This window comes from Salmo salar, chromosome ssa09 (genome assembly GCF_905237065.1).
Source record: "Salmo salar chromosome ssa09, Ssal_v3.1, whole genome shotgun sequence".
NCBI lineage: Eukaryota > Metazoa > Chordata > Actinopteri > Salmoniformes > Salmonidae > Salmo > Salmo salar.
In genome coordinates this window covers 14,689,171-14,714,808 of record NC_059450.1, presented here as the reverse complement: position 1 = coordinate 14,714,808, position 25,638 = coordinate 14,689,171, and the positions used below count along the sequence as shown (strand labels likewise).

The window sequence follows — 25,638 nt, the reverse complement described above, 5'->3', positions numbered from 1 at the left end:
TGCTCAACTTCAAACTGGGGTATGTGTTATGAGTAGGCCTAGGAGTTGACCACATGCCCAGACCAAGAAAACCCTGGCCTTTTGTTATAAGGGTATGTTAAATGGCTACTCACTCCTCTTCTTGATGTTGAGGAGCTCCTGTTCGATCCTCAGGCAGATGGACTGGGTGAGCTCCTTGGAGATCCTCTGGAAAGCATCAAAGTCCTCCACAGTGTACACGTGGGTGGCCGCCGGGGTGTTAGCAATGGCTTCCAACTCGGACCTCACAGCGTCCTTCACACCCACAGCAAAGATCTCCACGTCTATATTCCTCAGGTTGGTGGCAGCGTCCTTGAAGGAGTCAGAGGACTTCCCGTCAGTGATGAGGACCATGACACGCGGGACACTGTCGCGAGACCCTCGGGTGGGGATAAAGATCTTCTCTCTGACGTAGTTCATGGCCTTGCCCGTGTTGGTGGAGCCTCCTCGGTAGGGGAACGTCCGGACTGCCTTGACCACTGAAGCAATGTCATTATAAGTGTTCAGGGCAAACTCTGTGTGGGGGTCTCTGCTGTACTGGACTAAGCTGAGCCGGATCTTGTCGAGCGCGACGTCGAAGGAGTTGACCAGGACCTCCAGGAAAGCTCTGACCTTGGCAAAGTTTTGTAATCCGATACTGTAGGAGCCATCAACCAGCAGGACCACGTCAGCCTGTACGTCCACTCCAAGAGAGCATTCTGGGGAGGGAAGGACATTAGATACCTTCTGTATATGGTCTACATCGTGATTTTTAAAAGTTTTTATAGCAACAATGTAATGTTTCAGTGAGTGAGTGAGTGAGGGACTGGATCGCTGATATGCTGTTACAGAGCTTTATCTCACCCAATGACACCTTGACTGGCTGAGTCTTCTCCATGGCCAGGACAGCATCGCTGGGGGTCAGACCCTTCAGGGCGAACAGGCTGATCTCGTACTCGGTCTCTGGGGACAGGTCCCGGATGTTGACAGTGGTCTGGGTGGGCCCCACGTATACAACCTGGCGCTTCATCCCAGCCATCATGGGCATCAGGGTCAGCTTGTAGCCCGTGATCTCCCCTAGAGAGGCATCCCACGTCACCCTCATGGACTTTGAGGAGATCTCAAGCACCTGGAGGTTAGAGGCCGGTTCCACCACTAGAGACACAACAAATAAACACTGTTGAGGTTGGAATGTACTGTAGTATGGTTGGGAAACACTTTAACAATACATTTACAGTTACATAGTTGTTGTCGATTCGTTACACTGACCGCCTATAGACAATGCACTTGAAATAAGTGAAGATTTAAATCAAACAACGGAAATGTGATGTAATGCATCATCTATAATGTCTTACCATCATCTCCGCTCACTAGAGAGTTGAGCTGGTCTTCCACACCGGAGCACACCTGAACGATGAGCTTCTGCTGCACTGCCTTGATCATATCAAAGTTAGGTACGTTGTAGACATGTGTGCTGTGGGGAGTTGAGGCCATTTCCTTCAGTTCATCCTCATCTGCTCCTTTGATGCCTAAATGGTGAAAAACATCTCAGAAGTTAGCCTGAGAAATGGAGTAGTGTGGAAATCAGCCATTACGGAATCTCCAGAATTTCCAGGCATTCAAAAACTAAAAGCATTATAGAGATGTTCTCAAGAGAGAGTAGCATTCAGCAGTAAAACACACAGTACCTAAGGCAAATACTTCCACTCCAATGTTCCTGAGTCGTTTAGCGTACTCTTCCACTGGGTCCTGGGATTTTCCATCTGTGAGGATCATGGCTATCTTTGGAAAGCCTTTCCTGGCGCCGGCCGCCTCCGTAAATATGTTTTTCAGAAGGTAGTCCAAGGCGTCCCCTAGACACAGAATGTAACATATCAAACCTTTAAGAAAATAGAGTTTCTTAAAACATTTTTGCTTATTATAACATTTACTGTCTGTGGGCGAAAGCCTACCTTGAGAACAAGCGTGTAACCAAAACATGTACCTCAATCAACGGAAGACTTGCACCAATGTTCTAGTTACACACACAGATCTCAAGTTAGGATTCAGTCCAGCAAGAATTTACAAAAATATCAGCAGTACTGCATATCCATGCTGTCTAGTCCCACCTATCATGTATACCTGTCATGGTGTTTCCTCCCTTGTAGGGCAGGGTGTTGATGGCTCTGAGCAGCTCTCCTCGTTTGGAGTGGCGGTTGAGGAGGAACTCAGTGCGGGTGTCTGTGCTGTACTGGACCACAGCCACCCTGGTCTTATCCTCTCCGATGTCGAAGGCCCCAGCCACAGCACTGATGAAGCTGCGGATGTGCTTGAAGTTTTCCCTGCCAACACTCCAGGAGCCATCCACCAGGAAGACCAGGTCTGCTATGGCACTGACTGAACACTCTGGAGGGGTGGAGAGGGGGATGGGGTAGAGCAGGAACACAATCAACTGTCTGGACACAATCTGGCAGAACTCTAATGAATACTGTATATCTGACAGACTGTCTCTGACAGATGGTATTTCAACAGACATGATGACAAAAAATTGTTTTTATAGACCAAATAATCACTAAAACTTTCAGCGGCATTGTTTGGTTTTATGTTTTCAAACCCCCATGATTTTTCTGGGTTTATCATGAATAGTTCATTTTCTCTGGAACATCCAAGATGATTGGCCGGACTTCTATGAATGTCTCAAATCTTAGCTCTCGTAGGTCCACTTGACTGAATATCCTTCCATGCTTCTCACATCTTGTTATTATGGAGTTTGAAGATTTCTTGACAAAACATCAAATATCAAGTACTATGGATTTATCTGGCCAATTAGGTCAATTGTGAAAGAGTGTTATGAGCGTTCCACCATAAATAGCTTCTAGGAGCAAAGGTTTTTGGACCATCAGGAACTTTGGGTTCAATTTCCACCCAAAGCGTACATGGTGAGGGAAAAAGTGAGCATGTCTCCCTGTCAATCCACAGACTGAACTCACAGAAAGAGGCACAGAACTCCAGTAAACTGACTTCTGGTCAGAGCAGTAATCCTTTCCACTTCTTCCAACATTTAAAAAGACGGAAATGCACAGAGCTGGCACAACAGTGACGTCATCCCTCTCCTTGGATTATACGCATAACAGAAACCTCTCATTCTTAGATTTTGATGTGAAGACTGTTTTCAATCACAAACTAATTCTCAGCCACTGTCGGAAACCCCTGTTTGCTCAAATATTAACAACTCAGCAGTACAGATGGGGTATTTGAGTCTGAGGAAATTATTCCAGGGAACAATATTATGATTAGAATGGAAAAACACAAACATATGGACTTGTAAGATCATAAAGCTATGTGGACAGGCAATGGGCATAGCGCAGATTGGTTGACATTGACGTAAACATACTTACTGATTGCATCTGAAATCTGCGGCCTCCTTTCTGTTTCACTTGTGTTACTGGACTGAACTGAAACAAAAAATAATTTGGACTGTTATCATGACGTCCTGTGTGCCATGTGCCATGTATGGGGAATAAATCCAAGACATTCAACAAATCATCAAGCCTCTTCAATGGGATACCAATCACATACATATAAACATATTTGTACTGGTTAATCAGCGATAAACAGAGTGTGATTCAAGTTTTAAAAACAGATTTATTTGATTCTAATGACGCTAGAAGCTATCAGACAAGATGGAGGTTTGAAACCATGTAATGGGTCCTTTGTTCCTTAAAACAGAAGAATCTAATCTGAGATGAAACCGTTTTCATATCAGTCCATATCAGCCTTTTGAGAAAGCCATCGGATTTTCCCAAAGTTATGTTTAACCTTGTAACAGCATCAGAATCTTGAACACTTACTAGTGAGCTGCCCAAAGATGGGTATACTCTCCTCTGTGCCATCATAGGAGTTGATGGACACTGAGTAGTCCAGATCAGGAGTTAAGTCTGTAATAGACGTCTTTGTAGCAGTGGCTGGGAGGTTTAACTCTCTGGCTGGTTCATCTGGGATATAGAGAATGGGTTGCCATTAGAATTGGTGTAAATGATCATTCGGGTTGTCAAGAAAAGCTATAACTAGTCAGGCAAACATCAATGAACTAATGAGATCAATAAACACAAACCTGTATCCGATACAACTTGTATTTTGTAGCCCTGTATCCTATGCGATGGTTTACTCCATGACATTTGCACTGTGTTCTCATTTAGAATTGTAAATTTCAAGTCTGAGGGGGGCTCCACTGCAAACAAAAGAGGAACTGATGTTAACTTACATACATGAATAACAAAACGTGTGTATGAGTTTAAAAATGTTGATCAAGTATTTCAGCAAGACATTTTATATCAAGCATTCACATTTAGCCCAACGATAAACACTTCATGAATGAAGTTGAGACGTTCATTGTTGAGGGAGACAAGAAGAACCGACATCCATGGTAAAAGTGACAAAAAAGAAACACACAACAACATTTAAAAAGTGTGAGTAGCCATTTTGGAAAACAAAATGGCATTTGTTTGAATTGCACAACCAGGTAACCCTAGTCAGCAACTCAAGCACCGGAAGTCTGGAGTACACAACATTAATACAGACCAACTCCACACAAAACTCCCCTGAGTGCAAACATTGAGTGACCCATCCAGTACATGCTGAGTGCAGTCCTTACCACGCATGCCCAACCAACCAGCACCAACACGTTGACTTGAACAACACATAAGTACAGCAACATTTTCCTTCCAACGTTATTGATTATACAATGGAGTCAAGATTGCCAGGTAATGTTGAGGGTGGCATTTGCTGAATTTAACACCCAATGTTATATATATACTCTAAAGTTGGATGTTTTGCTAGAGCAGTTCAGACAGCTGTTTGATTACTTTTTTTACTGAGGAATGTGTTTCGTTTTTCATGATGGTGTTTTGCAAGTTACTTATCTTAAATTATTTGTAAATATTGTATGCTTTTATTGCATTGGAATTGTAAATATTGTGAATTTGTATGATTGTGTGCGGGGCACCCTTGTAAAAGAGGCCTCAATGGGATTTCCCTGTTTAAATAAATAAAAATACAGAGTATATATACCTATTTTGACAAAATGAAGTGTTTATGTATGTATATATATATATATATATATATATATATATATATAGAGAGAGAGAGAGAGAGAGAGAGAGAGAGAGAGAGAGAGAGAGAGAGAGAGAGAGATTCTAGCACAAGTCATTGGCATAGATCCATTGCAAACCTTGCAAAAAGAATACACAATGTGTCACAGGAGACTGTTGTGTATGTTCTTTTCATTGGCAGAGTGCACAAGATGGCGTGAGGTGAAGGCACACTGCGTACACAGTCAAAATGAAGAGAGAGTTAAGATACAGAGGAAAAATAATGTACACATTCAAAATAAACAAACAAAAACTGTGACAGATGCAATCCGACAACACGCGTATCCACATTGAGCAGGTTGCCACGGTACCATGCATGTGTACATGAGAAAGTTGTTCAGAACAACTTGACAAATTGGGTGAAAGTGTTTCCATGTACACGAGGGACCACACATAGAGACAATAAATGTATTTTAAAATGATATTCTTCCTCACTGGGGTTTCACATGCAACCTATTTAGATCAGAGGGTTGGGTGACCTTTCATCTTTATGTGAGTGCAGTTAAAGGAGAGTGTAAACAAAGTGTTTAAAAAGTACTATTTTTTGTTTTGGACAGACAAACTTGTACTTAAGGGTAAACAGCATAACAACATTTAACTGCGTAGAATATAAGAAAGTCTTAATATCTATGAAGTGCTGTATGAGTTTCTATTCATCCTGTAGCCTATGGCTGTATATGTACTTCTCATAGGCTACATACTATAGTCCAGGATGATGATGAGGATGTGATAAAGACATACATACAAAGGCTGGTCTTTCAGACCATGTCAGCGAGTGGACGGCATGCAAGCTGCTGAGGAGGGGAATTGGGATGGGATGCAAGAATATCACTGTAAAATACCTGCTGAGAAAAGCCACAGCTCAGGACACACTGAATGTACAGGCAGACAACATCTAGGACCTGAGCCAAGCTGGTATTGGTACACGGTAAAGGAGGATCACCAACCTGCCACATCAATTTAGGGGGCCCGGGTAAGTTGCCCTCCTCTCCAACAAAGTCTCTCGAACAAGAATCAATAAACCCACTTGGGGGTTGGGAGGGACAGTGGGGAGGAAAGTTGGGTAGGGAGATTGTCTTCACTCACAAGAGCAAAGAGCTGTGTCACATCGCTCAAGGTGTTTGATCATCGTTGTACAAAAAAAGTCGCAAGCCAGTTGGAATCATTCATGACAGAGTTGTTAATTTACACATTTTCTTTTCAGTCTTCTCATGTTGCGTTTTAATGTCATTTTCTAAAACAAGATATTGAAAAAAATACATTGACGATATAAAATAATCATAATAAACATTAGCAGATATCTTTTCAGTCTCGTTCCCTCTGCCAGGTGCGGATGCACATCACAGCACCCTGCCTGACCAGAGGCCTTACCCATGGCCAGACTTTGGCTACTGTCAGTAACCTCAGTCTGCGGCCAGTCAGCCATTCATCCTGGCCTGCTCTACTGCCAGGCCAGCCAGTCAGAGAAAGAGCTCTGACTCTCCCAAAAAGGCAGAACAGATGCCAAAGTAATTCCGCAACATGTGCTGACATTAAACATTTCTGCATATTAACTTTCTATATGGATTGCAACTCAGCGTTTTTGAGAATGTCCGTAAGAAGGCTAAAAAGGCTCTTTGTCTTTGCCCTGTCTGAGGATTAATTAGCGATTCTCATATTACATCTTTTCATTCCGTTAGTGAAGATAAATGGGAGTTGACATTGGACTCCACCAAAAAAGCTTTCAGGGAAAAAAAGGGAACAATTGAATGCTCCAGTTTTTGAACATCAAGGATATTGAAACTATGATGTCACATTTCTACAAATGATCATGACCACTAATTTTGTTTGGATATTGAAATATGAGAAACAATAAAATCTAGAACAGCTACTGTAACGTCAATGTAACAACATAATTACAGAGGGAAATAGCTAAACCATGAAATAATTTTAGTTTAACTTTACTTAATTTTTGTTTGAGAAAACATAATTGGAAAGATAATTTAAAAAATCCTATCCAATTTTTAAAGGACTGACTATTGGGTCCTGGATTCTTCTACCAAACAATAACGTCAATAAGACGAAGGTAACACATTGTTACCTGGCCTTGTGAAGACACTGACATCAATGTAAGAGTCAGATCCAACTGTTACAGTTGACATGAGTCACTGTTTTCTCATTGGTAAAGTTGTAAACATTTCCAGAATTTGGGATATGACATTTAAAAAACCAAATTGAGAATATATATATATATATATACCAAGATGAACTAAATGTCAAATAAATTAATCAAATTGTAATTATCTTGAAATAACTTCTAGAATGGGACTCCTAGAATGGGACTCCTAGAATGGGGAATCATATTACATCACAGAGAAAGGGAAGAGGTGTAGACAGAAGCGTCACGCCCAGGGGCATGTTCCCTCTCAGATTTGTCCTGTTTAAAAAACATAAATTAATAAATGAATTACTAAACTTAATAAAGATTTACCATCTAGTGGCCAAAAGGCAGTTTTAGCATGGGCAGCGCCATTGAGAGCTTCCACCATTTTAATGTAGTCAACTGGGTGGGACTTCCAACTTTATTGGCTGATCCCTCTTGATGACCCTGCTGGAGTCATGTCCAACCGGGTAATTAGGAGGAATCACCCAATCATTTAGAAAAAAATTGGCAACTTCAAAATGAAGATTGCCTCAATGGCACTGCCCATACACTATAATTTACATTTTAGTCATTTAGCAGACGCTCTTATCCAGAGCGACTTACAGTAGCGAATACATTACATACATTTTTATTTTTTTTCGTACTGGTCCACCGTGGGAATCGAACCCACAACCCTGGCGTTACAAACACCATGCTCTACCAACTGAGCCACAGGGGACTATATAGATAACTTTTCTCTATCATTCTCTATAGATGGGTTAGCTGACAACGTCACGAAAGCAATGCGGTGGCTTCCTTTCGGCCTGAAGTCTGCAAGTTGTTGTGATTCTGGATGGCCAGATAGCTACCAACAATGACAAGAAACTGCCATGTGGGGAATCGTGACTTGTTTCAGATAGTTTCATCTTGTTCTTGATGTCATGTCTTGTTTTGAGGTGTTTTGACTGATTTCATGTCAACGCTAATATGGCAAAAGAAATCGCTAGCTAGCTAACCAACAACTGTAACGATGTATTTCAGAGACAAGTGCTCATTGTGCAAATTAATTTTTGTTTTCAACAAACATTGGAGACTAAATATAGTTTACATGTCAACAATCTAAGCCAACCCAGTCTGTTTTGCCCCATGGTTGCGCGAGCATCGGTTTTGCTGATAAACAACCAACCTGTCCATTGTTTCAATGGAAGTCTGAACTAAGTAGACCAGACACAGCTGCTATTGCATTAGTGTCTACGGGACAGCACCCCCTTAAGTAGATCGGAACTGACCATGTTTTTCAATGGTAAACGGCCTGAGTAAGAGTATACTATCCACCATATTTGTTGTAGACCAGAGTGACACGCTGCACGCACATACACTACATGACCAAAAGTATGTGGACACCTTCTCGTCGAACATCTCATTCCAAAATCATGGGCATTAATATGGAGTAGGTCCCCCCTCTGCTGCTAGAACAGACTCCACTCTTCTGGGAAGGCTTTACACTAGATCATTAGTGAGGTTGGGCATTGATGTTTGGCGATTAGGCCTGGCTTGCAGCTGTTGTTCCAATTCATCCCAAAGGTCTTCGACTGGGTTGAGGTCAAGGCTTTGTACAGGCCAGTCAATTTCTTGGAAACACAGAAATATTCTGGAATGTCATTGTATGCTGTAATGGTAAGGGAACTAAGGGGTCTAGCCCGAACCACGAAAAACAGCCCTGGATAATTATTCCTCCTCCACCAAACTTTACAGTTGGCACTATGCATTGGGGCAGGTAGTGTTTTCCTGGCATCCGCTAAACGCAGATTTGTCCGTCAGAATGCCAGATGGTGAAGCGTGATTCATCACTCCAGAGAAGGCGTTTCCCCTACTCCAGAGTCCAATGGGGGCAAGCTTTACACCATACCAGCCGACGCTTGGCATTGCACATGGTGATCTTAGGCTTGTGAGTGGCTGCTCGGCCATGGAAACCCATTTCATGAAGCTCCCGATGAACAGTTATTGTGCTGACATTGCTTCCAGAGTCAGTTTGGAACTCGGTAGTGAGTGTTGCAACCGAGGACAGATGATTTTTACGTCTTAAGCGCGTCAGCACTCGGCAGTCCTCTTCTGTGAGCTTGTGTGGCCTACCACTTTGCGGCTGAGCCGTTCTTGCTCCTAGATGTTTCCACTTCACAATAACAGCACTTACAGTTGACCGGGGCAGCTCTAGCAGGGCAGACATTTGACGAACTGACTTGTTGGAAAGGTGGCATCCTATGACGGTGCCATGTTAAAAGTTACTGAGCTCTTCCGTAATGCCATTCTACCGCCATTGTGTGTCTATGGAGATATCATGGCTGTATGCTCGATTTTATACATGTCAGCAACGGGTGTGGCTGAAATAGCGGAATCCACTAATTTGAAGGGGTGTCCACATACCGTTGTATATATAGTGTAGTTTGATTTTATTTTAGCTGCCGTGAATGTGATGGGCAGAACTCGCAGGAGGTATGTTTGTAAATTAATTTGATAAAGATATTAATAGCCTATTGATTCCCTCTTGATTAATAAATAAAACTAAAATGTTTTGTTGTTTCTCTGTAATTCCAGCCAGCTAGCTAGCAATTTTATCAAGTTGGCTTTAGCCAAGTTGGTAGCCCATCTATAAATGGGCAACCAATCTCCCAACCTCATAACGAGCTACCAAGAAGCCATTTCAGGCTATCAATCAAGTTTGAGCAAGCTTGTCTAGCTAGCCTAACTATCTTAGCTGGCAATGTTGCTAGACATTAAAAAAGCAAGCAATTACTAAATGTACTGAATAAGATTCATATTCTATTATTTTACCCATATTTTAGCAAAGATGCAGGCTGGGGCTGTGGAAATGTAACCACTGAAATTAATAGATAGAGCTATGCATGCAAAGATTGACAGATATCTAGATTGTTATTTTGAAAACTCTAATGACAAATAAATACACAATTGAATAAAAATGTTTTAATTATTGGGTAATGATACTATATACCCATGTGGCAGTTGTACTAAAGGCATACAAGTTTACATACAAGTTTATTAAAATGACACTTGAACAGGTGAAGGCAGTATGCTTAGAAAACTATGTAGAAAATATAGGTTTATTCATTTCTCTTCTTTACATAAAATTTGGCATAATGATTATGTCTCTTGATTCCAGGAAAAAGCTGTTTGAAAAATTCTAAATTCTCCAGACCACCCCCTACAACATGTACTTTGTGCCCTCAGATTTTTGGGGTGCATGGTGCCCCTGGGTGCAGGGCAAGTCAAATCAAGTAAAATACACACAACTGGGTATCATTGTTTTAATCATACTGTACAATGCATTATGGTTGTTTCCATGTGATGGTTCTCGCACAATAAATACCATAAATCCTAAATCCGGTAGGTTTATATCAAACAACTAGAGAGAGAGAGAGAAAGAGAGAGCGAGAGAGAGAGAAAGAGAGAGCGAGCCAGAGTTGGGGGGGTATTTGAAAAGGGCAGGAGGGAGGCACATTTACCTTGCGCTTCAACCGAGGCGAATAACACTGCAACGAAAGCCGACACGGCCAATGACAGCCTTATCTTCATTTTTAGACGTTATGGGTCAGCAGCAGCACATTAATGAATCTGAGGAGAGAGTTGCGTTCAAACCCATTAGGTTAAGCTTTGAGAAGAGAATGGGCAAAAAGTCACGAGCCTTTGAAAGGGAATATATAAAATTAACGTGACTGAAGAGGCAAAATTTGGTTCAAAGGAGTGAAAAGTAACGACCTAATTTTTGTCACCTCATGCATGCACCGTTGTCTTTTACATTTTTTTCATTTAACCTCTAAGCAAGTCAGTTAATAACACATTCTTATTTACAATGACGGTCTCAAGAATTATCATAACTTAATTATCATAACTCTATTAACTATTCGTTAATAACCATTAGTTAAAAAATAACAATTTCACATAGTTTTAGTAAATAATTGTATCATAATTCGACCTGTCGTATAGGCTCGACGGTTGAGAATTTCGTCAAATGCAAACCTGCCTCGAATATCAGAAATAGGCTACTGGTCCTACAGGTTGTGCACCCCGCCTAGTGGCACATGAGCTCAAATAGGCCTACTGAAACTGTAAGGACATTTCATTCAGTTATCCCATTTAGCTCCCAAGACCCTTAGAAGTGGCCCTTATATATCCTATCATGAATGTCAACGTAATATACATCAGGCCCATAGATAACTTAAAAACCAATGTAGCATAAATAACTTTTGCCAAAACAATGTGCCTATTAGCAAATTACAAATGATCAACTAATTTATTTGTTACTTTGGCTAGGCTATTCTAATTCAATGTTCATACTCTAATAGAGTGTACTTATTGATTCCACACAGAGGTGCCGTCATAATCCAACATACATGTTCCTTTATGGGAAAAATACAGGCTGAAGAACTAACCAAGCACAAAAAAAATCTTTCACCTGTCTGGCAGTTATTCACAGAAAAAGAATAAATCAGTCCTTTCATTAGAAAAAGCTCATAAATATAGCACATACAGCTAAGCACAATGTTTTATTAATTGAAAACCATTTATTTTGTATAAATCATATTATTTCTAACCCACAGCAGGATAGAAGAAAATAAAACATGTTGCTCACCTGGTCAATGTTAACAGAAAAAAATCCTAAAATGTAGGTGCACCCGCCTTGAAGACTCCCCCTTCTAGAAACTGATGGAGAACTTTCAGGAGCTCTGGATGGACACTTCTCTCTAGCTGGCTACTGGAAGATCCAACAGCATGTGTCCCAGAAAGAAAGTCTCTTTCCAAGTGGGAAGAATCTTTCCACAATCTGCTACTTAATAGGGGGCTGTTCCCAACTCTCATTTTACAATAAGCTCTTACGAAACTCCACTGGTAAACCTCGCAATGGTTTGATATATGAAACATCCCCCAAAGTGGGAATGCACTTCTGGAAACTGCATTATTTTCTGAATTCATTTGGCACATTGATCTTATGAGTTACAAGTGCCTAATGGGCAACCCTAAGGAACATAACATGTAGGCTATATATATATATATACATATATATATATATATATATATATACACATAGATACATATATATATACATATACAGTATCAGTAAAAAGCTTGGACACCTACACAATCAAGGGTTTTTATTTATTACTATTTTCTACATTGTAGAATAATAGTGAAGACATCAAAACTATGAAATAACACATGGAATCATGTAGTAATGAAAAAAGTGTCAAACAAATCGAAATATATTTTATATTTGAGATTCTTCAAAGTTGTCACTTTGCCTTGATGACAGCTTTGCACACTCTTGGCATTCTCTCAACCAGCTTCATGAGGTAGGCGCCTGGAATGCATTTCAATTAACAGGTGTGCGTTGTTAAAAGTTAATTTGTGGAATTTCTTTCCTTCTTAATGCATTTGAGCCAATCAATTGTGTTGTGACAAGGTAGGGTTGGTATACAGAAGATAGCCCTATTTTGTAAAAGACCAAGTCCATATTATGGCAAGACCAGCTCAAATAAGCAAAGAGAAATGACAGTCCATCATTACTTTAAGACATGTAGGTCAGTCAATGCGGAACATTTCAAGAACTTTGAAAGTTTCTTCAAGTGCAGTCGCAAAAACCATCAAGCGCTATGATGAAACTGTCTCTCATGAAGACCGCCACAGGAAAGGAAGACCCAGAGTTACCTCTACTGCAAGAGGATAAGTTCATTAGAGTTACCAGCCTCAGAAAATTGCAGACCAAATAAATGCTTCACAAAGTTCAAGTAACGGACACCAACTGTTCAGAGGAGACTGCATGAATCAGGCCTTCATGGTCGAATTGCTGCAAAGAAACTGCTACTAAAGGACACCAATAAGAAGAAAACACTTGCTTGGGCCAAGAAACACGAGCAATGGAAATTAGACCAGTGGACATCTGTCCTTTGATCTGACGAGTCTAAATTTGAGATTTTTGGTTCCAACCGCAGTGTCTTTGTGAGACGCAGAGTAGGTGAAAGTATGATCTCCGCATGTGTGGTTCCCACCGTGAAGCATGGAGGAGGTGTGATGGTGCTTTGCTGGTGACACCGTCAGTGATTGATTTAGAATTCAAGGCACACTTCACCAGGATGTCTACCACAGCATTCTGCAGCAATATGCCATCCCATCTGGTTTGCGCTTAGTGGGACTATCAACAGTGAAGAGGCGACTCCGAGATGCTGGCCTTCTAGGCAGAGTTCCTCTGTCCAGCGTCTGTTATTTTGCCCATCTTAATCTTTTCTTTTTATTGGCCAGTCTGGGATATGGCCTTTTCTTTGCAACTCTGCCTAGAAGGCCAGCATCCCGGAGTCGCCTCTTCACTGTTGACGTTGAGACTGGTATTTTGCGGGTACTATTTAATGAAGCTGCCAATTGAGGACTTGTGAGGTGTCTGTTTCTCAAACTAGACACTAATGTACTTGTCCTCTTGCTCAGTTGTGCACTGGGGCCTCCCACTCTTTATATTCTGGTTAGCGCTGTTCTGTTAAGGGAGTAGTACACAGCTTTGTACGAGATCTTCAGTTTCTTGGCGATTTCTCGCATGGAATAGCCTTCATTTCTCAGAACAAGAATAGACATGAGTTTCAGAAGAAAGTAATTTGTTTCTGGCCATTTTGAGCCTGTCATCGAACCCACAAATGCTGATGCTCCAGATACTCAACTAGTCTAAAGAAGACCAGTTTCATTGCTTCTTTAACCAGAACAGTTTTCATAACATAATTGCAAAAGGGTTTTCTAATGATCAATTAGCCTTTTAAAATTATAAACTTGGATTAGCTAACACAACGTGTCATTGGAACACAGGAGTGATGGTTGCTGGGCCGCTGTACGCCTATGTAGATATTCCATAAAGAAATCTGCTGTTTCCAGCTACAATAGTCATTTACAACATTAACAATGTCTACACTGTATTTCTGATCAATTTGATGTTATTTTAAACAGACTTTAAGTGGATTTTCTTGTGGATCTCGAGATGCGCTCACTCAGGCAACTTTTACACATTGAAAATTGTAGTAAACCAAGTTGAGCCACTGATGTTAAAACACTAACAGTCCTACATTTAATGAAAATTACAAACAATAAAATACATAACATATTTAGTACCATTTCACTTGATTAAGTAATTACAGGTCAGGTAGGCCATGTGAACAGCCTTGAACAGTTTGGGTATTATTGAGGCAGTGTTGCCTTTCATTATAAACGTTTTGAATGGATCTTCATGGAGTAGAAATGGTCAGTCCAGTTTCTTAAAACCAATCTAGAATATGTCACTCATTTCATGGTCAGTGAGGCCCTCTAGTGTTTAAAAGCAGGACATACATATAGGACAGCACATTGAAAGTCATTCACGTGCAGAAGTGACCACTAGGCTATAGGCCCAGGGGTTTTTATCCCATAGAAGGGTTAATTTATTGGTTCATGTGTACAATCACAGCTAAAAACATTGTCATATACAAAGCTTTATATATATATATTTTTTTTTAAAGCTGTTTGTTTATGACAACATCAGATGAATTGAGATTTTAAAATGAAGACGTACACATGGATATGACTTTGTATTGTAGTCGTTTTATTTTCTATGGTACATTAATTGTACAATCAATAAATATTGATCCCAGGCATGAAACATATTGGCATTATTGACAGGACAAATAATCTCCCAGATCATACATCTGCACAACAGAGAACATTAATGTAGGGATGGACATGGACAAGGGCACTCATGCCTTTTTGGGCATTGCTGCATTGAGGAGTTCATACACGACAAATCCACTTCCTGTGAAGAGATAGGAAAGATTTTGAAAATAACAGGCAAACTGTTTGTGGTTAGACTTGAAATGTGAGACATGACTCTAGTCAAGATTACTTGATCAACTGCCGTAAAGATGCCATTAACACTTACAATCAAGGAGGGTTATATCAGGGCTGTACAATTTCACATACCCAATTTCAGGTTAATGCACTTACCAAAGACTGTAAGGGCCATTGTTAGCCTGTACAGAATAGCATCCTTGGCTCCTCCCTTCAGATGGACTGGAATCCCGTTATCTGCCTGCGCAAAGAGGAAAGAATCATCCGGCATTCAGAAAACTGACAAGCCCTTTAGGACAACGTAAATGAACCAAAAGCTAAATGATTCTGCCTGGGTACAGGTCTGTTGGTGGTGGCAGTAGTAGTATGTTAAATAGCACCACCTGAATACGTTTGTTGATGCATTTCATTCACCAGCACGGCACTATAATTAGACCTGGCAAATATTCAGTGAGACGTCCAGTGCCTTGCAAAAGTATTCATCCCCCTTGGCGTTTTTTCTATTTTGTTGCGTTACAACCTGTAATTTAAATTGATTTTTATTTGGATTTCATGGAATGGACATACACAAAATAGTCCAAATTGGTGAAGTGAAATGAAAAAAATAACTTGTTTCAAAAAATTCAAAAAAATGTATAACGGAAAAGTGGTGCGTGCATATGTATTCACCCCCTTTGCTATGAAGCCCCCAAATAAGATCTGGTGCAACCAATTACCTTCAGAAATCACATAGTTAAATAAAGTCCAGCTGTGTGCAATCTAAGTGTCACATGATCTGTCACATGATCTCAGTATATATATATATACACACACACAACTGTTCTGAAAGGCCCCAGAGACTGCAACACTACTAAGCAAGGGGCACCACCAAGCACCATGAAGAACAAGGAGCTCTCCAAACAGGTCAGGAACAAAGTTGTGGAGAAGTACAGATCAGGGTTGGGTTATAAAAAAATATCAGAAACTTTGAACATCCCATGGAGCACAATTAAATCCCGTATTAAAAAAATGGAAAGAATATGGCACCACAACAAACCTGCCAATAGAGGCAGCCCACCAAGCCTCACGGACCAGGCAAGGAGGGCATTAATCAGAGGCAACAAAGAGACCAAAGATAGCCATGAAGAAGCTGCAAAGCTCCATAGGGGAGATTGGAGTATCTGTCCATAGGACCACTTTAAGCCGTGCACTCCACAGAGCTGGGCTTTACGGAAGAGTAGCCAGAAAAAGTCATTGCTTAAAGAAAAAGAATAAGCAAAACACATTTGGTGTTCGCCTTAAGGGCCATCAAGGAAAACACTAAGTCTGGCGCAAACCCAACACCTCTCATCCTCCCGAGAACACCATCCCCACAGTGAAGCATGGTGGTGGCAGCATCATGCTGTGGGGATGTTTTTCCTCGGCAGGGACTGGGAAACTGGTCAGAATTGAAGGATGGTGCTAAATACAGGGAAATTCTTGATGGAAACCTGTTCCAGAGATTTGAGACTGGGATGGAGGTTCACCTTCCAGCAGGACAATGACGCTAAGCATACTGCTAAAGCAACACTCGAGTGGTTTAAGGAGAAACATTTAAATGTCTTGGAATGGCCTAGTCAAAGCCCAGACCTCAATCCAATTGAGAATCTATGGTATGACTTCAAGATTGCTATACACCAGCAGAACCCATCCAACTTACTTGAAGGAGCTGGAGCAGTTTTGCCTTGAAGAATGGGCAAAAATCCCAGTGGCTAGATGTGCCAAGCTTATAGACACATACCCCAAGAGACTTGCAGCTGTAATTGCTGCAAAAGGTGGCTCTACAAAGTATTTACTTTGGGGGGGGTGAATAGTTTTTTGGTCTTATTTCTTGTTTGTTTCACAATAAAAAACATTTTCCATCTTCAAAGTGGTAGGCATGTTGTGTAAATCAAATGATACAACCCCCCCCCAAAAAAACTATTTTAATTCCAGGTTGTGAGGCAACAAAATAGGAAAAATACCAAGGGGGTGAATACTTTCGCAAGCCACTGTATATAACCCCAATTAAAACAACTAAAAGGGTTTTAACAAGGCTACTTCTTGGAGAGCAAGTGCTGCTTGAGAGATGTTATAGCCGAACCTAATACAAATGGAAACACTTACCATAAACATATGCCCTTAAAAGGGTCAGGAATTTCTTAGGCTAAAATGCATTTCAACAACAAATTGCAGAGAAGCAGTCATTGCTTTAGCTCTATGATTTTAAGGCAGAGTGAGTGCCAGCTGTGGACACCATAGAGGTTAGACAAGAATCAGCAAAGCATTGGATATCATAAGTCTGATTTTGCGTTGGCTGATGCCTGTTTACATATCATACTGCATGCAAAAATGTGTTAGTCCAGCCCAAACTATGAGTGAACCCTATGAGCAAACACATACTTATCTTTCAGGCTACAAAGGGGGGAAATAAGATTCTGTTTCCAGAACCTGGGAATAAAGTGCAAACTTTAACCTTAGCATTACTGTACCATTACTGGTCAAACAAGATTCAACACAAATATTGACTGTCAAATTAGGTAAATAAAACTAAACCAGGATAGAATTGTTAACTTCTAAAAACAGTATTTCAGCTTTGGTAGACAGGTGTTCAGTTCCACATTTCTACTGCTCTACAGGGGAACTTTCAGCTGCATCGTCACCCGTTTGCCTCGACCCAGGCCTTACCTGGAACAGCTTCTGCTTCTCTTTGACCATGTTGTCCACCTGTCTGCGGGCACTACTGGAGATAGTCCGCCTGGACAGCTGCTGAAGACCCTGAAAAAACAGGTGATCAGGAAAAGATACATGAAAATGTTTGTCAATGATTACTGAAGTAATATGTGGACCAACTAGTAACCTATAGCTACTTCTTCTGCTAGATACAGTAGATGAGCCCTGCTTAAAGGATGTATAGTCCTAGACATGTTGTTGTTTAGGGTGGAGTTATGGGTTAATTTGTATATATTCATTTATTTTGTTTCAAAACATTTTGAAACGTTGACCCCAATGTCACACATTGTCCCCATTACTTATAGAAAGACCCATTAACATTACGAATCAGGTAGAAAAAGCCAGTGAAATACTAGCTCAACAACTACATCGATCTGCTGCATCGCATACAATTGCACAAATAAATGACAGTAATGGTATGGCCACCTGTGATAATGAAATAAACCGAGTATTCAAAAATGCATTTTAATTTATATCAGAATCTATTGGAAACACTCCCTTAATTGAATCATTCTAAAAAATATATATATATAAACTCATTACACACTCTTGATTCTCAAGATAGCTCTTTGACAAGTGTCTCTCTAAGTGTCAACGAAAAAAAGCTATTAAATCAACAAAAACGTATAAGTCACCTGGACCTGACGGGTTCGCATCTGACTTATACAACAACAAAAAAATGGAATTACCGCTTTGCAACGTTATGAAAATGTGGATTTGGCTGCAATTTAATTTCCTTTGGTAAAAGTATTGTATGCTTTACCATGTGCTTCAGTAAGAATGAATGGCCACAAATCACAATATTTACTCACTAAAACATGGAACTTGGCAAGGGTGCCCACTTTTGGGGCTCCTATTTGCCATTGCGATAGAACCTCTAGCTATCACAATCCGGGCCAATGAAAATATTAGTGGAGTGAAAAGAGAGGACAGAACAGGCAGTGTATGTGCAGAAGACTTGCTTTTATACATTTCAGAACCGGTTGCTTCCATTCCACTGGTCCTTAACATTTTTACTCAATCTCAGGATACAAACTAAATTATAGCAAAAGTTAACTGTACCGAATTACAAAGACTACTCTGTCTAATACTACTCTTAAAACATCCCATTTAAAATTGTTACAGATCATTTTAGATGCTTAGGAATTACTGTTAAGCCATCCTCGTCACTCTTGAAGGAAAATCTCATGCGGCAATTGGAAATGACTAAGAAAGACCTGATACAATGGTCAACCCTACCAATATCAGTTATGGGTCGAATACATTTTTGAAAAATGAACGTCCTACTGAAATTCCTACATTTTTCCGGTGTATCCCAATTGCTATACCCAAAACTATTTTTAAGGTGCTGGACACAATGAGCTCAGAGTTCATATGAAATAATAAAAAGCCACGAATCCGCAAAGCCATACTGCAAAACCCAAAAGAACTAGGGGGTTTGGGGCTCCCTCATTTTCAGAAATAATATGGACCTAAAACAATTTGTAATATGTTTTGGATTCATCCTCATGACTAACTCCAGAGTGGACAATCGTAGAATCCAAATCCTGTACGGCCACATCGTTAAGAGCTATCGTATGCTCTCCCCTTGCAACTGCCTTCGGAAAGAATTACCTGGTCAGACAAACTCTGAAGATATTGAATAACCTAACATGCTGACCACACCGGCCGCGTTGTGTGGTATGGGCAGGCATAAGCTACGGACAACAAACACAACTGCATTAGCCATTTGAATGCACAGAAATACCGTGACGAGATCCTGAGGCCCATCTTTTTAAAGGTATATGTGACCAACAGATGCATATCTGTATTCCCAGTCGTGAAATCCATAGATTAGGGGCTAATGAATATATACTGCTCAAAAAAATAAAGGGAACACTTAAACAACATAATGTAACTCCAAGTCAATCACACTTCTGTGAAATCAAACTGTCCACTTAGGAAGCAACACTGATTGACAATAAATTTCACATGCTGTTGTGCAAATGGAATAGACAACAGGTGGAACTTATAGGCAATAAGCAAGACACCCCCAATAAAGGAGTGGTTGTGCAGGTGGTGACCACAGACCACTTCTCAGTTCCTATGCTTACTGGCTGATGTTTTGGTCACTTTTGAATGCTGGCGGTGCTTTCACTCTAGTGGTAGCATGAAACGGAGTCTACAACCCACACAAGTGGCTCAGGTAATGCAGCTCATCCAGGATGGCACATCAATGCGAGCTGTGGCAAGAAGGTTTGCTGTGTCTGTCAGCGTAGTGTCCACAGCATGGAGGTGCTACCAGGAGACAGGCCAGTACATCAGGAGACGTGGAGAAGGCCGTAGGAGGGCAACAACCCAGCAGCAGGACCGCTACCTCCGCCTTTGTGCAAGGAGGAGCAGGAGGAGCACTGCCAGAGCCCTGCAAAATGACCTCCAGCAGGCCACAAATGTGCATGTGTCTGCTCAAACGGTCAGAAACAGACTCCATGAGGGTGGTATGAGGGCCCGACGTCCACAGGTGGGGGTTGTGCTTACAGCCCAACACCGTGCAGGACGTTTGGCATTTGTCAGAGAACACCAAGATTGGCAAATTCGCCACTGGCGCCCTGTGCTCTTCACAGATGAAAGCAGGTTCACACTGAGCACGTGACAGACGTGACAGAGTCTGGAGACGCCGTGGAGAACGTTCTGCTGCCTGCAACATCCTCCAGCATGACCGGTTTGGCGGTGGGTCAGTCATGGTGTGGGGTGGCATTAGCCCTCCATGTGCTCGCCAGAGGTAGCCTGACTGCCATTAGGTACCGAGATGAGATCCTCAGACCCCTTGTGAGACCATATGCTGGTGCAGTTGGCCCTGGGTTCCTCCTAATGCAAGACAATGCTAGACCTCATGTGGCTGGAGTGTGTCAGCAGTTCCTGCAAGAGGAAGGCATTGATGCTATGGACTGGCCCGCCCGTTCCCCAGACCTGAATCCAACTGAGCACATCTGGGACATCATGTCTCGCTCCATCCACCAACGCCATGTTGCACCACAGACTGTCCAGGAGTTGGCGGATGCTTTAGTCCAGGTCTGGGAGGAGATCCCTCAGGAGACCATCCGCCACCTCATCAGGAGCATGCCCAGTCGTTGTAGGAAGGTCATACAGGCACGTGGAGGCCACACACACTACTGAGCCTCATTTTGACTTGTTTTAAGGACATTACATCCAAGTTGGATCAGCCTGTAGTGTGGTTTTCCACTTTAATTTTGAGTGTGTCTCCAAATCCAGACCTCCATGGTTTGATAAATTGGATTTCCATTGATTATTTTTGTGTGATTATGTTGTCAGCACATTCAACTATGTAAAGAAAAAAGTATTTAATAAGATTATTTCTTTCATTCAGATCTAGGATGTGTTGTTTAAGTGTTCCCTTTATTTTTTTGAGCAGTGTATTTCAATTGACTGATTTCCTCATATGATCTTTGAAATTGTTGCATGTTGCATTTATATTTTTGTTCAGTATAGTTGGTTCAGAGTTCATTTTGATATTTCAACCTGCGTGTCCTGATCGCATCTAGTGTGGATGGACAAAAATCACCATCCATGTACCCGGCGTAGTCAGCATGTAAGGCTGAACTTAGAGATTCTCCCCTACTCCCCTTTAGTTTGTAACAATCTATTTCCACCATCCCCTGCAGACCAAATTATATATGGAGACAAAATGATGTGAAATTACTATGACCTCTACAAAGGTGTTACATTTGTTGGTCCTGCTCACACTGCCCTACCCTGTGCTTTGACCTCTTTCTCCCCTCTCTCTCCAGATGAAATCTCGCGTCTTGTGACGGCCGGCCGCCCAACAACCTGCCCACTTGACCCTATCCCCTCCTCTCTTCTCCAGACCATTTCCGGAGACCTTCTCCCCTTCCTCACCTCGCTCATCAACTCATCCTTGACCGCTGGCTACGTCCCTTCCGTCTTCAAGAGAGCGAGAGTTGCACCCCTTCTGAAAAAACCTACACTCGATCCCTCCGATGTCAACAACTACAGACCAGTATCCCTTCTTTCTTTTCTCTCCAAAACTCTTGAACGTGCCGTCCTTGGCCAGCTCTCCTGCTATCTCTCGCAGAATGACCTTCTTGATCCTAATCAGTCAGGTTTCAAGACTGGGCATTCAACTGAGACTGCTCTTCTCTGTGTCACGGAGGCTCTCCGCACTGCTAAAGCTAACTCTCTCTCCTCTGCTCTCATCCTTCTAGACCTATCTGCTGCCTTTGATACTTTGAAACATCAGATCCTCCTCACCACCCTCTCCGAGTTGGGCATCTCCGGCGCGGCCCACGCTTGGATTGCGTCCTACCTGACAGGTCGCTCCTACCAGGTGGCGTGGCGAGAATCTGTCTCCGCACCATGCGCTCTCACCACTGGTGTCCCCCAGGGCTCTGTTCTAGGCCCTCTCCTATTCTCGCTATACACCAAGTCACTTGGCTCTGTCATATCCTCACATGGTCTCTCCTATCATTGCTATGCAGACGACACACAATTAATCTTCTCCTTTCCCTCTTCTGATAACCAGGCGGCGAATCGCATCTCTGCATGTCTGTCAGACATATCAGTGTGGATGACGGATCACCAGCTCAAGCTGAACCTCGGCAAGACAGAGCTGCTCTTCCTCCCGGGGAAGGACTGCCCGTTCCATGATCTCGCCATCACGGTTGACAACTCCCTTGTGTCCTCCTCCCAGAGTGCTAAGAACCTTGGCGTGATCCTGGACAACACCCTGTCGTTCTCCACTAACATCAAGGCGGTGACCCGATCCTGTAGGTTCATGCTCTACAACATTCGCAGAGTACGACCCTGCCTCACACAGGAAGCGGCGCAGGTCCTAATCCAGGCACTTGTCATCTCCCGTCTGGATTACTGCAACTCGCTGTTGGCTGGGCTCCCTGCCTGTGCCATTAAACCCCTACAACTCATCCAGAACGCCGCAGCCCGTCTGGTGTTCAACCTTCCCAAGTTCTCTCACGTCACCCCGGTCCTCCGCTCTCTCCACTGGCTTCCAGTTGAAGCTCGCATCCGCTACAAGACCATGGTGATTGCCTACGGAGCTGTGAAGGGAACGGCACCTCCATACCTTCAGGCTCTGATCAGGCCCTACACCCAAACAAGGGCACTGCGTTCATCCACCACTGGCCTGCTGGCCCCCCTACCTCTGAGGAAGCACAGTTCCCGCTCAGCCCAGTCAAAACTGTTCGCTGCCCTGGCACCCCAATGGTGGAACAAGCTCCCTCACGACGCCAGGACAGCGGAGTCAATCACCACCTTCCGGAGACACCTGAAACCCCACCTCTTTAAGGAATACCTAGGATAGGATAAAGTAATCCTTCTAACCCCCCCCTTAAAAGATTTAGATGCACTATTGTAAAGTGGTTGTTCCACTGGATATCATAAGGTGAATGCACCATTTTGTAAGTCGCTCTGGATAAGAGCGTCTGCTAAATGACTTAAATGTAAATTTGCACAGTGGTGGAAAAATTGCTCAATTAAAAGTAATTGCTCAAGTTTACTTTGACTTTTGATACTTAGGTACAAGTATAACTCATTTCACCCTATATTAAGCAAACCAAACGGCACCATTCATTTATATATTTTTTTACGGATAGCCAGGGGCACACTCCATAACTCAGACATAATTTACAAACAAAGCATTTGTATTTAGTGAGACCACCAGATCAGAGGCAGTAGGGAGGACCAGGAATGTTGTCTTGATAAATGTGTGAATTGGATAATTTTCCTGTCAAAATGTAACGAGTACTTTTGGGTATCAGGGAAAATGTATGGAGTAAAAAAAAAAAGATATAGATGTACTATTGTAAAGTGGTTGTTCCACTGGATATCATAAGCTGAATGCACCAATTTGTAAGTCGCTCTGGATAAGAGCGACACATACACATATATATATATATATATATACACATATACATACATATACATATATATACATATACATATATATACATATACATACACACACACACACACATATATACACACACATATAGTCCTTTCCTGTTTCAGCATGACAATGCCCCCGTGCCCAAAGAGAGGTCCATACACAGAAGATTTGTCGAGACGGGTGTGGAAGAACTTGACTGGCCTGCACAGAGCCCTGACCTCACCCCCATCAAACACCTTTGGGATGAATTGGAACGCCGACTGCGTGCCCGACCTCAATAATGTTGGTGTCTGAATGGAAGCAAGTCCCCGCAGCAATGTGGGGGACCAACTCCATATTAATGCCCATGATTATGGAATGAGATTCGACGAGCGTTTTGTTTCTTTTGTCCATGCAATTTATATGACAACCTCAATATGAGGATATAAAGAATAGAAAATCATTGAGTAACATTGGGGTGGATGGGGAGGGAGCGTGGGTGAGCGGGATTTGGACTTATGGTGTAAAGAAATTAGAAAAAGATCTATTGCTGGCATTTTAGATACTAATGCTCTGCCAGAAGTGACTATCCTGTTTTTCTCCCCCCTTTCATTTCTTGAATGCTATGCCATCTTGGAACACAGTTCCCAAGCCCAGTTCTGGTCTTTTGACCAATAAGAAAAGTTCTGAAAAAGATCTGGTGTGGATGGGGCCCGATTGGTGGAAGGTATGTCAGAATTGGGGTACCTATGTATCTAACTATTTATGTGGATATTGTACATTATCATAAACTGCATACATATCAATGATTGTACCTTTGAATGACCTTGTGATCAAATAAAATGTATTGTTAAAAAAAACAAGGAAATGTGACTATTCTCATGTTGTGACTTTTAGTAACCCTACGCGACCTCTACACTTGCTCTCACTGTTTTACACTTCTGTAAATACTTGTTCACTGTAGCTGAGATTAAGGGGCACGCTTTTACTAGGTCGACCTGATTGATTTGCTACTAACGTTAAGTAGCAAGCTAACTAACAATAAAATACTGTATAAAACAACACTGCTAGTTAGGTGTTTAGATCAGAAGTCTATCTTGATTTTATCAAGCAATTTAAAAAATAACCGGTGATAGCTAGCATTAGCAGGCTAAGAATGCTAGCTAGTTAGCCAACTACCCTGATTTAACTAGCTAGGCTAGCTAGTTAATAATTGAGGAGACGTCAGGTAATTGCAGTTGCCATGAAAAGTCCGAACAAATAATATTGAACACTTACCATAAGTTGCTTGTACATTTTGGCAAATGTGTTTATTTCGAGGTGAGTGCACAAGGACACTTTGAAAACCTAGCTACTGCTTCCGGTGATATCCCAAAATTCTTTGCGGCGAGAAAATTGCTACATTTCCGGTCATGTTCAATGGCTGCTCATTGGTTGGTGTGTGAAGGCTGGACTCCGATCTTTATTCGATAGCACAAGTCTAGCAAACATGTTACATTAAGTGACAATGGGCGAGTTCGTTTTGCATGGTCCGGTGCCCCGGGTGGCGGAGTTTGTATATTTTAGACCATCCATTGGTCCTGAGGTGAAATCTCACCTTCCCTGGGCACCGGGACATGCAAAACGAATTCACTTATTGACACCCACCTGGAATACTGATCTGTCAGAGATCAATATTGGGTCCATCATGTGTCTGTGAATTTGTGTGTTCTACGTGCAGATGTAGAGAAACCTGGCCTGACATTCAGTAGGCTGCTGGCTGGCAGTAACATCTAAAATGTGTAAATTGTGAGAGCAGCTGTGTGTGTGGGAAATTACACTTTGTTTAGGGCAAGACCAAGGACTGGACCTTACCAATGGTGTTAAAGGCAATTAAATGTAAGGGAAACAAA

At 41.9% G+C, this 25,638-nt stretch overlaps 2 protein-coding genes and 1 non-coding gene across 4 annotated transcripts in view; all 3 read right to left on the bottom strand.

The window, feature by feature from the left end:
• LOC106610773 (collagen alpha-1(XII) chain) overlaps positions 1-12,141 on the bottom strand; it is a 71,929-nt gene extending 59,788 nt beyond the window's left edge. The window contains exons 1-10 of one of the 2 annotated variants that reach the window (XM_014210332.2): positions 11,897-12,141; positions 10,770-10,878; positions 4,091-4,207; positions 3,828-3,971; positions 3,375-3,431; positions 2,119-2,382; positions 1,686-1,850; positions 1,353-1,526; positions 862-1,152; positions 114-716 (exon numbers count right to left, since the gene is read on the bottom strand). In XM_014210332.2, coding sequence (XP_014065807.2) covers positions 114-716; positions 862-1,152; positions 1,353-1,526; positions 1,686-1,850; positions 2,119-2,382; positions 3,375-3,431; positions 3,828-3,971; positions 4,091-4,207; positions 10,770-10,839 — 1,885 coding nt within the window. In that variant the 5' untranslated portion in view covers positions 10,840-10,878; positions 11,897-12,141. The remainder of the gene's footprint in view (positions 1-113; positions 717-861; positions 1,153-1,352; positions 1,527-1,685; positions 1,851-2,118; positions 2,383-3,374; positions 3,432-3,827; positions 3,972-4,090; positions 4,208-10,769; positions 10,879-11,896) is intronic. The other variant, XM_014210333.2, reaches the window with a different exon arrangement.
• Positions 7,915-7,988, bottom strand: trnat-ugu (transfer RNA threonine (anticodon UGU)). Its single transcript has one exon. It is a non-coding gene; the product is annotated as a tRNA-Thr (tRNA).
• Positions 12,142-14,854: 2,713 nt separating the features above from the next.
• Positions 14,855-25,352, bottom strand: LOC106610772 (cytochrome c oxidase subunit 7A2, mitochondrial). Its single transcript, XM_014210331.1, has 4 exons — positions 25,025-25,352; positions 17,803-17,892; positions 15,274-15,358; positions 14,855-15,082 (listed from the first exon to the last, which is right to left on the bottom strand). The coding sequence occupies exons 1-4, from the start codon at positions 25,040-25,042 to the stop codon at positions 15,027-15,029; spliced, it is 249 nt and encodes an 82-aa protein (XP_014065806.1). The 5' UTR covers positions 25,043-25,352; the 3' UTR covers positions 14,855-15,026.
• Positions 25,353-25,638: the final 286 nt, after the last annotated feature.

Bases quoted from the DNA above. Each gene is read 5' to 3' on its own strand.
- LOC106610772 (XM_014210331.1), bottom strand. The intron at 15,359-17,802 runs GTAAGGCCTGGG...CTCTTTGCGCAG, and splicing joins AGAAGCAGAAGCTGTTCCAG to GCAGATAACGGGATTCCAGT. The intron at 15,083-15,273 runs GTAAGTGCATTA...ATCTCTTCACAG, and splicing joins AATGGCCCTTACAGTCTTTG to GAAGTGGATTTGTCGTGTAT.